This window comes from Gorilla gorilla, chromosome 6 (assembly GCF_029281585.2).
Source record: "Gorilla gorilla gorilla isolate KB3781 chromosome 6, NHGRI_mGorGor1-v2.1_pri, whole genome shotgun sequence".
NCBI lineage: Eukaryota > Metazoa > Chordata > Mammalia > Primates > Hominidae > Gorilla > Gorilla gorilla.
In genome coordinates this window covers 131,530,599-131,548,606 of record NC_073230.2, presented here as the reverse complement: position 1 = coordinate 131,548,606, position 18,008 = coordinate 131,530,599, and the positions used below count along the sequence as shown (strand labels likewise).

The 18,008-nt window shown below is 34.5% G+C and overlaps 1 protein-coding gene across 9 annotated transcripts in view; it reads left to right on the top strand.

Annotated features, from left to right (window-relative positions):
* The window catches only part of CADPS2 (calcium dependent secretion activator 2), a 568,074-nt gene that overhangs the window by 367,518 nt on the left and 182,548 nt on the right, over positions 1–18,008 (top strand). For all 9 annotated transcript variants that reach the window (XM_019031559.4, XM_019031557.4, XM_055347443.2 and 6 more), the window contains exon 9: positions 6,513–6,579. In XM_019031559.4, coding sequence (XP_018887104.3) covers positions 6,513–6,579 — 67 coding nt within the window. The remainder of the gene's footprint in view (positions 1–6,512; positions 6,580–18,008) is intronic.

The following is an 18,008-nucleotide window of genomic DNA, read 5'->3' as shown; positions in this document are numbered from 1 at the left end:
CAGCTACCTTATTAATAGTTGACTCTTTTAAGAATCATGTTGACATGTTTACACCAAAAAGGTTGTAGGTATTGAGATACGCTAATGACTATATATAACTACAGATATAGAAGATTTTTAAAATATACTATTTGCCTTGTTGGTATTAACTATTTTGGCTTAAGGACTGGCCATTTCCTTTAAAAAAAAAATCAATTAGGCAAATACCATTTAAAAAAAATGTTTTCTCTTGACTTTTTTCCCAAACAGCATAAAATATATTCTACACATCTACATCATATATTAAATATATAATCAAAAATTTGAAAGTTTAGTTTCTTCATATCTCTGATATTTGATGATACAATGTGACCTAAGGATAGCTGGATTTTTTTTAAGTCATAGGTGAATGAAACTGGAATATATTTAGTTGTCTTTGTGCTTTGTTTCCTAGCAATCAGTTGTGTGTTTCTTTGGAGCAAATAGTGCTCTCCGTTTGAAATAACCCAGAAGAGGGATTAATACTTTATGATTATTGCTATGTTTATGCTGACTGATAGAACTAAATGCTTCAAGGCTTTACTCTTGTGTGTTAAATCTGAGCTTTGTTTCAGTGCTGCTAATTTCTTTGTTACCTAATCCCATGCAAGAAGAAAAGATTTTAAAGTTAAGCAGGCAATTTTTGTTGTTGTTGTTGTTCAAAGGGAACAACTGCTTAATACCTTGCTTTAAGTTGGATGTGTTCATGAAAACAAATACTTTAAATAGTATCTGGGCAGTTATTTTAAAATAATCCCGAACACTCTAGTTACCTGAGTATTGTGATGCATTGGAAATAGTTCAATAGAAAAAGTGTTATATTTAAATTAGCTTTGGAAATATGTGCTTGTGAAAATGTCATGTACAATGGGATACCTCTTTTAACCCCATTCAAATAATTCTTGGATCAAATTTAACTTTGATTGGGGATTCCCTCCCCCGCCCCCAACCCAGGGCCATTTGCTAATAGAGTACTGGAGAATGTAGCATGGCCATGAAAACTGATGGTATTTGTGTTCTCTTGTTTTTCCATTCATTTCTGATTTAACTAAAAGAATTTGACAAAGATGACAACAAAATATTTAAAACCAAATTCTGTAGGTTGGTGGAAATTAATGTTAAAAAGCCCTCAGACACACACAAAATCTGCTTTCCTCTTTAAAATCAGGTGAAAAAAATTCACAGTACTCATTAGAAAATGCTTCTCTCATGCTGTGTGATAGATACTTATTTTATTGGATAACATCATAAATTGTCACATAAAACCCAGTTAAATGTGTGTTCCCAGTTTGACTGGTATTTGGCAGGTCTCATTTACATACCCTTAAAGAAAAACTTCTTTGAGTTAATCATACAATCATGAGGAAGCTAGTAATGACTTAGCAGGTTACAAAATATTGAGGGAGAATACAGCTGCAGCATAGACCCGCTAGCAAATCTCTAGTACACCTAGCCGAGGTACTCTCTCTTCAGCCTGACACACGCATTTCTTAGATAATATTTTTCTATATGTTTATTTGGTAGACTCATACTTTATAAAGCAGTAAAATGCCAATTGTCCAGAATGCAAATGATAATAACATAAAAAACAAATTTTTTAAGACAAGTTAATAGCTATTGAAGATCTGTTAAATTAATGCCATTTCCATTATATGTCAAATAAATGGTTACATTTAATTTTATCAGCTGTGTGTTTTCCTTTTACAGCATTATGTAGTTATTATAATTTATTTTTATAACAGTGACTCTCAGATGCTATGGGATCCTTCCTAATCATTAAAGATCAAGTTATATTTTCTAACTATTTGAGGTCAACTTGATTTTTATATGCAAAGTCTTTAAAAATTGACTATAGATATATATACAGTCTTTCTATATAGAGTAACTCATGTTTCTGTAATTAAAGATACTGGAACCTGTAAATGTAATGAACAAAATCTATTGCCTAGTAGAGCATAATATCAGGTTAAATGTAACTTTCATATATTTTTCTGAAATAGAAATCTTTTTGGCCTTAGATACCGTAAAAAAAATCATAACAACACTGAACATTAAGAAACAACAACAACAAAGAATAGTAATTCAACAGCAATGCCAAGCATAAGATGGGTTAGGAGAAAATGCTTTTTTAGTTTTGTAGATGTTTTCTAATAAATGGGTTATCTGATAGTTACCAAACAGTAAAAAGATTTTCGCTCCATTTTCCTCATTCCCTCCACATTCCAGCCCTTCTGAGGTAAAAAGATTACCCATCTACAAGGAATTTAGACTACTCTAAATTCCAAAACTTGAGAACGACCTTGGAAACTAGAAAACCCGTTTAAGCATGAAAGCTTATAGGATGTCTCCACTGTACTCAAGATGATGAGATAAAGGACTTTATCTTTGGTCTCTAAATATTCAACTTGGTTTTACCAGAAATACACATTTATAGTCATAATGACTACATCCCCCTAATATTTAATAATGGTAACCTTCTCTGATTACAAAAGTAAGATGTACCTTTATACATTTGCTGATGGTAACTCAAAATGGTATAGCCAGTTTGGAAAACAATTTGGCAGTTTCTTGTAAAGTTAAACATGTACTTTCAATATGACCCTACAATCCCACTCCTAGATATTTACCCAGGAGAAATGAAGACATGCCTACACAAAAAGACTTGTACACAACTGTTCATAATAGCTTTATTTATGATATCCAAAGAAGTGAAAACAAATGTCCACCAACTAGTGAATAAACACATTCTTGCAAATCCCTACAATGGAATATATTGCTTAGCAATGAAAGGAGTGGGCTTCTGATATTAACTACGTACAGCAATATGGATGAATCACCAAAGCATTCTACTCAATGAAAGAAGTCAGACAGAAAGGCTACATACTGAATAATTCCAATTATATGTTGTTCTGGAAAAAGAAAAATTATAAAATCAGAAATCAAATGAGGGGTTGCCAGAGCTAGGGATGTAAGGAGGGGATTGATCATAAAGGGCATAAGAGAACTTTTGGGGAGGTGGAAATGTTCTATAAGTTGATTGTGGTGGTGGTTACATGACTGTGTCAATACTTATCAAATTAGATACCTGAAACAGGTAATTTTACTTTATGTAAACTATACTAATAAACTTTACTCAAACAATAAAAGGAAGACATGGCCAATGTAGACATTGTGGAATTACAGAAAGGCATAAAGAATAATATGAAATTCATCTTTAATTTCACTTGCCAGATATTAACTATAAGATTAACATTTTGTTGCATTTTTCCGGATATTTCTCTGTGCATATAATATGAATTTGTATGACTGCTTTTTTAAAACCTAACATTATAAGAATTTTCCCGTATCATTAGTAATTCTTTATCTGGCCTCACTTTTAATGGCAAAATTATTATTTTTAATATTTGATTTTTAGATTGTTTTTGAGTGTTTATTCTTAAATAATATTGATGAACATTTTTATCTTCATTCCTCCTTCATGTATTTACTCTAAGAGATAGGATCTTGCTCTGTCACCCAGGCCGGAGTGCAGTGGCATGGTCATAGCTCAGTGCAGCCTCCAAAACCTGAGCTTAAGGGATTATGCCGCCTCAGCCTCCTCCCAAGTAGCAAAGACAAGTGTGTACCACTGCATCCAGCTAATTTTTATTTTTATTTTTGTAGAGACAGAGTCTGGCTATGTTGCCTAAGCTGATTTTGAACTCCTGTCCTCAAGCAATCCTCCTGCCTTGACTTCCCACAGTTCTGGGACTACAGGCATGAGCCACTGCATCTGGCTCTTCACTCATTTTTCAATGTGTTTCTTATGCTAAGAAACTGCTTTCATACCAGTGAAAAAGCAGCTAGATAGGGATACTTGATACCTAATCCCAGAAATCATCATTTAAATGCTTACCTTGGTTCCAATCACAAATTCTCTTTTATTCTGTTCCTTATAACATCTTCTACTAACCCCTTAATACAACATGTATGTATCCATCTGTCCCCCTGCTTTCTGTCTTCAAAGAAACCATATATTTTAATCCAATTTTGTTAATCTGTCATTTTGATGATGTTGCAGCTGATTATTATTCTTTATGTAGGACCTTCACTGTCAGCAAGACTGACACTGTGTAGCTTGTGGTGTTGATGGTTTGTGTATCACTATTTACTTTCACTTGTATATGACCCAGTTGCCCAGCAGTCTGCAAAGTGAGACACTTGGAAAGAGCTGAGAAGCAGGCTGTGGTTCCAGGCAAAGGTCATTCCAGATGCTCTCTGTGGCTCTGAGCCAGCTATTTGGTGCATATCTTGCTAGTTCACTTTCATAAAAGGCACCTGTCATGTCCACAGTATCTAGCTCCTGAGGTCATTGCTGTTAACCCTGAAATAAGAGCTTGGATATGTGCATTTCAAAACAGGAAATTGCAGAGAAAGACAGAAAGAGAGCAACTAAATACCTGTCACTAGAACCACAGAGAAGAAATTAGAAGCTAGAGCAAAGGTGGAGCAAAGGGTTTTAAGGGGTCCTTGAGAAGAAACAATGAACAGGTAAGAATAAGAGCAGTAATGTCTCAGCCAGTCATTAAATGAATTCACATTCCATCCAAAAGCACAGATGATGGAATGAATTAATGGTGTCATAAATGCTGAATAGAAGTTCACCAAAAACTTCAGTTAGCTGATGTGCTGAAAGAAAATATATAATTGGTTTGGACCATTTGGGTGATGTTTTACAATGCAAGAACTTTGTTTTTATTTTGACTTTTAGTAACTCCATGTTTTTTCCTCCCCCCTGGATTCTGAAAAATTCTGTGAATTTTCAGGGAATAAAGAAGGAAACTTAAATCTGCCATAACTCTACCACTCAAAGATACTATTAGTAATATTTTGGAATTATTTTTACATATTCTTTTACAAGTTCCAAATCATTAACTATGTGTGTAGTTTTGAATCCTACTCTTCTCATGTAATATTACACAATGTGATACTTTCTATGTTATTAATTTTATCAAAAACATAATTTCATTGGCAGCATGGTATTTCTCTGTGGATATGCCAGCACGTATTGAATAATTTTACTGCTGTTGGACATTTGTTATCAGTTTCCAATAATATAAACAACACTGTTCTATGTATCCCTACGGCATACACCTTTATGTGCTCCTCCTTATTACCTTAATACATTCAGGAATGAAAGAGTATGACTATTTCGATGTATTGACATGTTATCCTACAAAAAGATCATCTCCCAAGATGTTACACTCCCACTAGTAGTGAATGAGTGCGCATTAATTCCCCACACCTTAGCCAACTCCCTATGTCACTGTTTCTAAAGGGGGGAGGGGGGCAAACAGTATGTTTGTTATGTTTTGCAAAATAGGATTATTTTAATAAGACAGAAATTAAAGATTCAGCCTAAGATTTTAGTTTTAAAAGTTGTGAAAGTCTAAAAATCTTAAGCCCCTAAATAAATAATCATAATGCTCCTTTTAAAAATCACTCAGAATTGTATATAAATTTAGTTTGAACAGCCTCTGCACTGTTAATCCTTCATTTCAGAATAAAGGATTATGATAAAATATTGAAAAATCTTTCTTTAGTCTTAAAATTAGGCCTCTGTCATATTTTAAACTTCTAGCAATATTTTCCACTTTTGTAGGGAGTGTGTTTATAATTTTGTGGCATAATTTTGGAATAGCTCTCCACAACATGGTCACACTAATTTTTAATTTCTTCTTTTTCCTCCCTGATATTTCAGTATATCATTTGTATATTCAGTAAGAATAATATTCTCAAATGATTGGCTAATCATTTCAATTCAGCTTACTAAGGTCAATGCAAAGTTGAAGAAAAGCCATGGTTGAAACTATGTAAAACTACCCAATGGCATCTTCGTTACTATCAGAATTTTGTAGTTAAAACATTTGCAGTGAGATGCTTTCATAAGTCATGTAAATCCCATAATGATGGAGCTAGCAGAGACCTTAGAAATCAGCAAATCCATCCTTTCGTTTGATAGGTGAGGACATGGAGACTGAGATTGGTGCAGGCACATTTTGGGGTCACCCAGCTGGACAGTGACCCTTCACCCTGGATTCTTGGCTCTGCAGCTGGCTGCTCCTCAGGGCGCACTACTCAGCTCCAGTCATATGAAAACTGAAGCATTGATAACCATGTCCTCAATTAATAGCCTTTGTCTCTCCTAAGAATTGCATGTAAGAATAAAATTCTTACTGGTTCTTTGATTATCCTTTCTAACTCCTACTTTGCTCAATTTGTGGTAAGGACTGACAAATTGATAAGTCACATAAATCAATTCCCTTTCGAGAACCCAGAATAAGCTAATTCATTTTGTATCACAGAAGCTGCAGGTTGTCTCACTTTCCAAATGAGCTAAACTTTGCCTTTAGCAGGCTGGTCTCAAAAATAAATACCTATGGAAGAAATATGATTACATGGAAGCACAACATTATTCATCTTAAGTATTCTTTGGCTTTTGTTTTTCTTTCCAGATATCTGTATGCCCTTGGACAGAAGGTTTGGAAAAGATGGAAAAAACGTTACTTTGTTCTAGTTCAGGTTAGTCATTTTTTCCTGTTAAATAATCACTCTAAGATAGCAGTTCTCTAAATTTGTTTATGTGGGTTATATCTATCAAAATTTACTGTTTTAGAAATTAAAATATGTTTAAGCCACTTTAAATAAAAGCAGTACATTCATTACATGCTAACACTAAAGTTTTTAAGTAAAATAACTGTTTTCCAAGCCAAACAATTTAGTGAAATAAGTGGCATTGTTTTATGCTTTTGGACTCTTTACCCTCTGGCTTAATAGAAGGTAAGTGTTTTCTTGCATCAGCTTCTGCATTCAATTTTTTGCAATATCAGATAAAATGTAGCCTCTGGAAAACTCACCTTTATACTAATGGGAGAAAAAGTGTGAAAAAGACAAATAACTTCTGAATATTCTTATAAAGACAGTTTTGACCTCGTAGACCCTCTGAAAAGATATTGGAGATCTCTGGGATTCCAAGACTATACCTTAAGAACCACTGCATCATTCTATATTTTATATATAAAGCATAATACATATAATCACTCATTTTAATATAAATATATTTGTACTAACTGGCATATTTAATGCAAATATACTGCCATTTAATGCAAATATGCCACATTTAGTACAAATAAGCCAAGAAATCACCTGTTCACATAAATATGTTTTTAAGTCAACTTGACTGGTGTGTATTTGTTTACGATTGGATTCTGAACATATATTATCAGAACATGCAGTTTGGCTGACTCTTCTTTTGTAGTCATGGATAACTTAGCTCATAGAACATACTAATTAAGTTAAATTTATATTAAAGAATACCCTTCTAAGTAATAGTCATTCCAGTCCATGATAAATTCAAGCTATTTTGTTCCCAATATATGAAAAGAGTATCACTCTTGGAATTCTTAACACAAAACATTCTGTAAAAATCTCATTGATTCCAATGGCACACATTAAACAAGCTTAACTGGACTAGATCAGAATGACATAGTAAAATGCCAAGGAAGGAAAATGATCATTTGCTGTCTTCCAGCGAGTACGTACAGCCATCCATCAATTGCTGGATAAAATTACTTTATCGATGTCCCATGATAGCCTGGTAACTCCATGAAAAGTGTGAAAACTCAGTGAAAAGTAGTTTTATCTACATGGCAAACAGCCAGCCTATTTTTTTTTCCTGGCTAAAAAGTAACCTCTTCTTACGTGATTAGAACTAATAGTTGGTCAACTTTAATAAAAGATACATACACATGCACACACAGATTTAATTTGTTTGTATAGAGCCCTAGCATTTGCTTTGAAAAACGTTACCTGTTTGGGGTTGTGGGTCATCTATTTTTCAAAAACCTTAAGCCATCTTCTACAGTTTCCACATTTAGTTTCTTACATTGGTGCATGAATTAAAATGTATTTCCTAAGCAATTTTAATAGATACTTCTGGACACTTATTTATATCTTATGGATATATTTCATTCATATCTAATTTGACAAAGTTGTGTTAGTGACTTGTCTTTATCAAGTTTTTCTAAAGCATTCAGCTGATTTTTCATGGAAACAGCAGCTTCTTTTTCGGTTATTTTATGCATTTATGTAAAATCTCATTTAACTACATGATTTCAATGGCTAATGTTGTTAGCATAAACTAGTTTGGGAACAAACCCAGCTAACTTAGCAAGCATAGGTCTTAACTGGTGGAAATAGGTATGAAAGAACATGGGAATGTAACCCAGTAACCACAGATGTTCAGTATGTTATTTGCATTAGTCGCTGGGTTTTTTTTATTTTTTATTTGATTGTTTTAACTGATTTTTTGAATATGAATGTTAGGCTTTTGTAGATCAGTCTTAAGAGGTCAAATGATCACCTCATGCTTTTTGCCAGGTAAGGTTCCAAGTAATCTTTTGCCCCTCATCTTATTTTCTAGCATATGATTGTAAGACTCAGAAGTTATAGGGCAAATATGTATACTTTGATTATTACTCATAAGAGAGTTTGGAAATGAAGGAAGGAATTGTAAAACTGAGACTGTTAATTGGTATGTTTTTGGGGTAAGATTAACCATGTCTTTGGGGAGCTAAAAGTGTTTTCTCAGTAACAAACATATGCTTTATATTTTAAAAGGGATATCTAAGTTAATTCAAAGTAGGCAAACCCATATGTTTCATAATTTAAATTTAAGAAAGTACCACCAAACTATAATGAATTTGAATTTATTCTACCTGAGGTTTCTTTTTAAAATTTGAAGTCATGTTTAAGCATTATATATTTACCTTGCACACATATATGTGCATATATCCACATGCATTCATGCAGAGAATTCCATGCCCAAATGAACTGAGAATCCATGCGAGTATTCTGACAAGTTTTAAACACAAGTGAATCTTACATTCAATTCCAAACGTAATGGGAAGGGAAATTGAAGGCATACACTTCAAAATCAAGATGGATATGTATGGAGATTCAATGAGAATGACCCATTGGGAGGAACTGGGTAGTTTTTATTAGTATTTTTAAAGGCAGCTCTGATTCTATCCACACACAGTTTGTAGGTCCATACCTGCAGGCTGCATTATTGAAAGGTGAAGGAATCATTTTCATAGGGAGGACAGTATACCCCTGCTGTGTCTGCCGCTGCCATCGGCAGAATGATGCTCTGTTGATAATGTGAATCTCATCACCACTTGTGAGTGTGTATTATGAGTGATATCACTGGAAATCCAACCATTAGCTCAAGAATTTGTCCTCATAAAAATTGATTGAGAGTAAGGTTTGGCCAGCTGCAAAGTCATTGTTCAAAGTGAACACTCGAGGAGCCACTGAGGTGAAAAGACTTTTCAAAGACTCTCATGTAAACATTTAAATTGGAGTCAAAAGGTGGGAAAATAAATGAGTTGTTAATATTGAGTGTTTATTTGGCTTCCAAGTAAGATCATTTTGGTCTCTGTTTATATTCTGATGCCAATATAGTTATAGTAATAAATAGAATTTAATGCTTTCTAAGAGGCCTCTTTTTTTAATGAAGGTAAATTTTGGTTCAAGCCAAATTGAAAGAACGGTGATGTCGAAGAATATGCTTGAAATACTACCAGAATTAAACTTGTATATGTTTGTTACTTATTTTTCTTGTGCTTGCTCAGTGTTTTATTATTAGATTTGGAAGATATCATGGGTGTAAAGTACTTAAGATACTTTAATATATTGTAGTTCATTATAATAAAATAATTTGTTACCTTTAACACTCTGTATTTGAGATTTGAACAAATGAATTATTACTTCATTCTATATTCTGCTAATGCCTATTCAAAAATGTATGTCCCAGGTATTCCATATTCTGTAGTAAATAATTCTGAAGCACTCCCCAATTAACATAATTATTGTTATATTAAATCTAATACTCATTAAGCAAATCTAATACTCATTAAGCAACTTTGTGGCAAGCATTTATGTAAAATATTGGTAATACTTTATCTTATCAGAATAAGCCTGTGAAGGTAGGTATTATTATTATACCCATTGTACAGATAAGAAAATAATACAGAGGGGTTATGGAACTTACTCAGGATTATGCAGTTTAGTAAGTTGTAGAGTCAAGCAAATCCAGTTCTGTCAAACTTCTATTTCCTCTGCCATATTGCTATGATTACATTGATGCACATAACTACAGTTCATCTGAAGACAAACAGATATGTGATTAATCACTATGGATCATTCATTTCATGAAGTACAAAACAGTGTTACTCTATTAGAAAAATGGCCAGGGAGTGATGGTATAATTTGAGTCCTGTGCTCATGAAGGCCACTGACTGTGTGACATCATTGGAAACTGAGTAGACGTCTGTGTTGTTTTGGCCCTGTATCAAAGTGTTCACTGCTTGTTGTTGATGTGTCAGAATCATGACTTGAAGTTGCTGCAAACAACAGCAGGCTATCAAGACATAATGTTAATTACATATCAGCTGAGTTGGCACGAGATGTAAACAGTCAGCCATGCCACAGAGTGATCCATACCTGCTGCAGATGTATGAGAGGCACTCTGTTAGTGGGATGTCATCAACATAAAGAAGTGGCTGCCCATCCTATTGATTTCTGAAATATTCAGCACACATGGGGACCCACTACAGCAGACTCCTGTCACTCACTTGAGAATGAAACTACCACCTGAAGAACATTAAGTTCAGTTATATCCTCTAGGTTTAGTTTGGGACACTAGCTGATGTTTGCTAATGGCAGTAAGATAAAGTGAAGTGAACAGAGATATTGTTGCCAAATCAAGAAAATCATGGCATAATGACTTTATAGCTTTATGCTTTAAATTGGATTAAAATTTACAAACCCAGGACATGCTCAGTGTAGGATAAAAATCAAACCATGCAATTTTTATGGTAGAAAATGAAAGGCCCCTTCAACACTCCTGCCAGCACTACCACATTATTCTACTATCCTTTGCAAAAGTCGCCAAGTAGCCATTGCTAATAGTGTGGCCTTCCAAACTTGTTTGAAGGAGTTAGGCACCTTTAATTCATCATTATGTGAAACACACATCCATTCATTCCTAATGGAATCATTTCATATATTTTTATTCTGTGAGTTGCTTTTAAAAATACATCCATGAGAAGTTGCCATATCAACATATAAGAATCTACCTAAGGCTAGGTGCCGTGGCTCCCACCTGTAATCCTAGCATGCTGGGAGGCTGAAGCAGGAGAATCACTTGAGGCCAGGAGTTCAAGGCTGCAGTAGGCCATGATTGCACCACTGCACTCTAGCCTGGGCAACAGAGCAAAACACTGTCTCCAGAAAAAAAAAAAAAAAAAAAAAAAAAAAAAAAAACTTAAATGAATAAATAAATAACTGGATTCTATATTATAAGTTTATGTACTTTAACAGTCCTCCTCCTTTGAACATTTAAGTTTTTTTAAATCAAACAATGCCACTTTGAATGTGGTTTTTGTTGTGGAGGAGAAAAAAACAATGCCATCATCAATATATGTATAATTCTTGTATATTAATCTTCATATATATGTGGGAGTATTCTTGTAGAAATGAAATTGCTGGCTAAAAATCCACAAAAGTTTACATTTTTGTGAGCTTAATTTTTTTTGAAAATTGTTCTACAAGACTCCATTTCAGAATGCTCTGAGTGTGTGCATGTGTGTATTTGTAAGTATTCATATGCATATTTATGTCTTTATATCTACAGGTATGTGTATAAAATCTTCTACACAAGTAGTGTGCCTGAATCTGTACATAGTGGAGAATCTGTAAATATTTGTTATATAAATGAATATTCCCCTTTTAATTTAGGTTACTTCCCAAACTTCTGTAAGGAATATAAAATTGACTTATATTTGAACATACTTAAATCAAAACCTAGGTGTCATGTTTGATCCCTCTTTTTTCCTTACCCTCATGGCAGAAAAGATTGCTGTTCCATAGCAAAAACAGCATTCCATTTACATCCAGTCATCTCCATGTTCTCCACCACCATACTAGTTGAAACCACCATCATCACATGGATTCCTACAATAGCATCCTAGCTGTTCTCTCTGCTTCCACTTCCCTCATTCTTAACAATAGGTTCTTCACATTGTGGGATAATCTATTTAAAGCATAACTCACATTATGACAATTTGCTGCTTAAATTCTTCCAGGGACTCCCTTTGCACTTAGAATAAGTCATAACCGTGTCTTAGAGGAGGTCCTAAATATTCTGGCCTCAAGCTTCCTCTTTGAATAGTTATTTCCTGTCACTGAGCCACGTCTTGACTTCTACAGCTCTTTCCTCAGATTAATTACAGTGCCAAGAGTAGGAGTTTAGCACCTTCAAGTCACCAGATACCCCCACCAAAGGCACCTCAAATAAATATATAAACTGGGGTTATTTTTAAATGTGATTGTTGTGTAAATACACCTTTGGATTAAATCCCTTACTTTTCTTACACCTAGATTGTTAGGCCACCTCTAAGCCCCTTTATAGAAATTCTGAACATCCTGCAGCTTTTATTTTACCCATGTATGGCTCATTCCTTCATGTCCATTTAGATATCCGTTCAAATGTTGCCTTTTCGAATGTGCCTTTTCCACCCAGGCAACCTGAAGTACCCCTCAACTCATTCTCTGTCACATTGTTCTGTTTGATATTGTTAGGGGCATTTATATCCAATTAATTTTTTTTACATTTATATGTTTATTATTACTATTTTTGTTGTTATCTCTTTACCCCTTCTAGAATGTATACTCCATGAAAAGAAGGCCCTTATCTTTCTTTTAGTCTACTTTATCTGTGGAATTTTAAACACTGCCTGGTACATGAGTAGAAACTAAGTATTTGTTAAGTAAATAAATATATGCAAATCATTCTCAACATTGTTCTGAAAAGACTGACTTTTCTTTCTCTAATTTGTACACCGAATACTAAATCTTTTTACACCATTTGGACAACACAGTTAACAATAAATATTCCTGTCCAATCTATCTGGATCTTGAAGATTTATTCATTTTTCATGATTAAATTCAGCTCTGGTGTAGTTTGTTTTTTTTTTTAAAATAACTCTAGCAGCACCTTTGGCCTCTGCCAAGAACATTTCCAGCTAGGGATTTTTAAAGCCTTAATCTTCACTGAAATTAGATGGTGGCAGTTGCTAAGCTGCCAGCTGTTAACATGATCCCTGCAGTAGGAATACGACATACAAACCTGAATGCTGTGGTCTCTAGAATCCCATAGTTAGCACTTAACATGTGTGGACACAGACAGGTATTGCACAGGTTGGCAACTGAGGACAAAATGGAAGGTTTCGTATACCAGATGCAGATACCTTGTGGTACTACAGCAACTTAGGTGCCCTATCAAAAGCAGTGATGCTGAAACCTGATTTAATTCTGTCCCCAGATTAAAGTCTGTTCATATCTCCCAATTCTCAACAAATCCATTCTTTACAGAGTTATTAAGAGTGGATTGGGTAAAAGATATTGAATGTTTCTCATTGCTGTGCTTCCACTGAAGGGATTTTCGATTTCAATTTAGTAAATTATATAAGCTTTGTTCAGAAATACACAAGTAAGCTCGTAAATGAAAACAAATACCAGATCAGAATAGGTCAAACCACCTGTTGTCTATCTAATTCCCTGGCAAGTGGTGACGAGGCAGAGTAGAGGCTGCAAGACTACCTCTAAGTGGGAGCCCAGGGAGCAGGGTGACCCTGCTAATCTTTCAGCAGCATATTTTAACTATTAGTGCCAACTGATACAGGTCTGAGTACAATTTCTCCAGATTACACGTGAACTGGTAACTGGCTAGTAAACCAGCAGCTACAGGTGTTAATACTATTCAGGAACACCTGAATTTACCCTGTGGGTTTGTTCTAGGTCTGGCCTTGGGAATGTGATTTATCATTACCTTGCAAAGGGGATGGATAAAAGTAAGATCTCTTGGGATATTAAAGGAACTAAAAAAAGGATGAAATATGGCAACATTTTATGGAAATAGAACCAGGAATCAGTGAGCCCAAAAGGTAGCATTAATAGGTTGTAGCTTCTGGAGTCGATGTATTTGAAACGCCAGATTGCACCTTTTTCAGTTGTCTCATGGGTCACATTTCCTAATTGTCAGTGACAGCTCTGTTAGTTTTTGGTATTTTATTACTCTTCCAACTGTACTCTTTGTTATATCTCTAGGCCCAATTATCTATGACAGAGTCTAGGTCTGTTGGATGATATTTTAGATATTAAACAAAATATTAAAGAAGTTAAAAGCTAAAAGCAAATGTTTCAATACTTTGCCATTTAAGTGACCATGCTTCTGGAAATGGAGTGATTCCTCTAAACCCGAAGTTTTGGACTTCTTGATTTTTGTTGTTGTACCTTCAGACTTGTTAAATTGGTACTTAAAATTTTATATCTCCAGCATTTTTAAAAAAATAATTGTCTCATTTAAAGCTAGCTAGAGATACAATACTTATAGCATAAAACAGCAACTTCAAGTTGTACTTCAGGTTATGTGAAGAAAAATGCACATTAATGTAAGCATTTCACCTCACATGTCTTTTGACAACTAATTTATAAGGCTAGCTCTTAAATAGCAGGTAAATTTTTGGCATTTTGGGTGGGTTACACACATCAAGTCTGTACTCTTTAACACATGACAATATGAACATGTTAATTATATAAAGAGCTTTTGGAAGTAATCAGCATTTGGTTTTTAAGAAAGCAATAATTTTTAAAAGACATTATAATGTATAATTAAGATAATGTCCATTAGAAATAGACAAATTTCGTATCTAAAACTACATTTAGGTGTATTAGCACTTTTCCTCACTTTCTCAGTTTCTTATAAATTTACGTATTCTTCCACCAAACATCTTCATCAACACAGCCACTGTGTTCTTTCTTTGCTGATAAAAATTGTGAAAACGGACTGGGCATGGTGACAGTACCTATAATCCCAGCTACTCCAGAAACTGAGATTGCTTGAGGCCAGGATTTTGAGAGTTTGAGACCAGTCTGAACAACGTAGTGAGACCCCGTGTCTGTATTATTTTTTAATTAACTGGGCACGGTGGCATGCACCTGTAGTCCCAGTTACTTGGGAGGCTGAGGTGGGAGGATCACTTGAGACCAGGAATTCGAGGTTACAGTGAGCTATCATCACACCACTGCACGCCAGCCTAGGTGACAGAGTGAGATCCTGTCTCCAAAAATAAAAGAAACATCCCCTGAGAGTGGGAAGAAAGGTAGGGGTTGGGAAAGCCAAGTGAGGCCAGGAGACAGAAGTCAGAAACATGGAGTGTCAGCAGCCCTCAGCTCATTCACAGTGTGGAAGCATGTGGTTTGAAGAGAGTTCAATCCCCAAGTCAATCAGGTGCTGACTATACTGCGTTATAGTAACACCTGTGTCCCGTATCCAACATGAAACAATTCTTCTAAGACTCAAAAAGAATAAAGTGAGAGGAAGGTGGTGGCTCCCTGACAACTGAATTAGATTCACGGGGAGACCACTGTGTAACAAGCATGCATTGTGCTAGGCACTCCCACATCAGTTCTCTCCAATTCTCTCAAAATCCTGTAAGGTCTATTATTGTTTTTCTTATATTACAGAAAAATTAAATGAGATCTATAAGACTTAAAATGATTTTTCTAAAGCCTTGTCAAAAATAAGTATGAAAGAATAAGGATAAGTAAGTAATTGAGGGGAGAAAATGAAAGTGGAATTTGCATTTGACATAGCAGATTGATCTGTTAAACCTGGTTTATCTTCCCTTCACTTCCAGTTGAAATACCTTAATATGGTTGTCTTCAGAGAGGCCTTTCTGACCACACTATTGAAAATAGAATGCTTTTAATGTCTCTTTCCTCTGCTTTGTTTTCCTGCAAAACAATTCATCACCCAAATTATTTTCAGTACCTCCTGATTGCAATTCATTTATCTCCTCCATTCTCACTCTATGAGATGGCTTTGTTCCCCAATTCTGAGGCACTGTTGTGTACCCAAAGCCTGGAAAAATTCACTGTAGATGCATGATAAATATTTGGTGAATGAATAAGTGCACGGATGAATGAATGAGAGGGAGGAAAAAAGTACTTATAAGAACATAAGGGGAGATACAGAGGTTATAAATACACAAGAAACTAAATTCAGTAACTTACTATTTTGTTTAGTATGACTAATCCACAGATCTCAAAAGACATCAAGAAAGGAGTATATCTCTGTAAAAGACAACATAGGAAAGAGCAATCATATTAGTATTAAACTATTTTGCCAGTGTGTCCCTTAAAATAATTTTATACAACTGTAGATCCTCCTAAGTCTTTCATCATGAGTTTAAATAGTTGCAGTAGATAATAGTTTCTAAGATAAAACCACTAAATCATTCAGTAACATGTTCAATAGAATCTAAATACTTTTGTGATTTTATATCTACTTGCAATCATTGAAAACTGTATTGGCTGTGCACAGTGGCTCACACCTGTAATCCCAGCATTTTGGGAGGCCGAGGCGAGCAGATCACAAGGTCAGGAGTTCAAGACCAGCCTGGCCAGCATGGCGAAACCCCATCTCTACTAAAAATACAAAAATTAGCCAGCCAGGTGTGGTGGCACGTGCCTGTAATCCCAGCTACTCGTGAGACTGAGGCAGGAGAATCACTTGAACCCAGGAGGCAGAGGTTACAGTGAGCCGAGATAGTGCCACTGCACTCCAGCCTGGGCGACAGAGCGAGATCCCGTCTCAAAAAAAAAAAAAAAAAAAAAAAAAAGTTTTTTTCTCCTTGAAGTCTTATTTCTATTGTGCTTTCCCAGCAAGATATTATTCTTATGAAATAAGCGTTATGGCTGAAAATCTTGGTCACTCTGTCATGCTTCTCTACAATTAAAAAAAATCTATAAAATTGGACTTAATAAAAAGTTTCTATAACCAAAAAGCTCAAAAAAAGAAAAAAATACAGTTCATATTGCTGAACATATTTAAAGGAGAATTCCTGACATTTGAGAGATAAATGAGTATGATCTCAGACATGTGAAACTTAAGATGTAGAAGAATTAGAATAATAATGAAATAAACACATATGGTTTATTTTATTCTTGTAAAATATTTTGGCGGCTCAATTAAACATGAAAAATGATTCCTGAGATAGGTTATAGAAATATAATTAAGTAATTATTACAAAATGTGAATCCTAACCTCTAGATTTTGTCAAAATAGTGAATGGAACAATAAAACAGGTTCTAGTCCTCATTTTATATACAGCCAGTGAAAAAATTATTTTGTTTTTCAATAAATAGAGAAAATATGGGTTATGTCTTCAAAACTTTTAAAGAAACTATTATAGTATAAAAATTAAATGCTAAGAAAACTTTACCAAATAATAGAAGATAAAGAGGAAAAAAAAGCAAGACAAAATATATTAGTTCTTATTATAAATAAGTTAAATGGACCTGTTAACAGTCAGCTTCTCAGAATGAAAAAACTAAAGGGATGACAATATTAATTTCAGACCTAGTTAGTGAAATTTAAGAGAAAAATTATTAAATACCTCCAAAGATTACAATTTTATGTTAAGGATATTAACAATTACTATAAAACAAATGATGGTGATTTATTGAACACATACCTGAGAAAAGAGGATAAAAGCGTACTACCTTGAATTATTTGCTATTCAGTTCACTTTTCTCTTTCTCCAACACCTTTAGTGATTTTTGATCATGGACTCAGTGCTATCTGAAATAATAACTTTGCCAGAAATTAAGAGGTAATTGGCTTGCTATTCGGGAATACAGTTGTTTTTAAGTTTCAGAATGAGAATGTATAAAATAATATGATATATTGGAAAGAATATCCATTGAACTACAGAGAGTTGTGTTCTAGACTCAAGGTGACTTTTTTTTTTTTTTTTTGAAACGGAGTCTTACTCTGTTGCCCAGGCTGGAGTGCAGTGGTGCAATCTCAGCTCACTGCAACC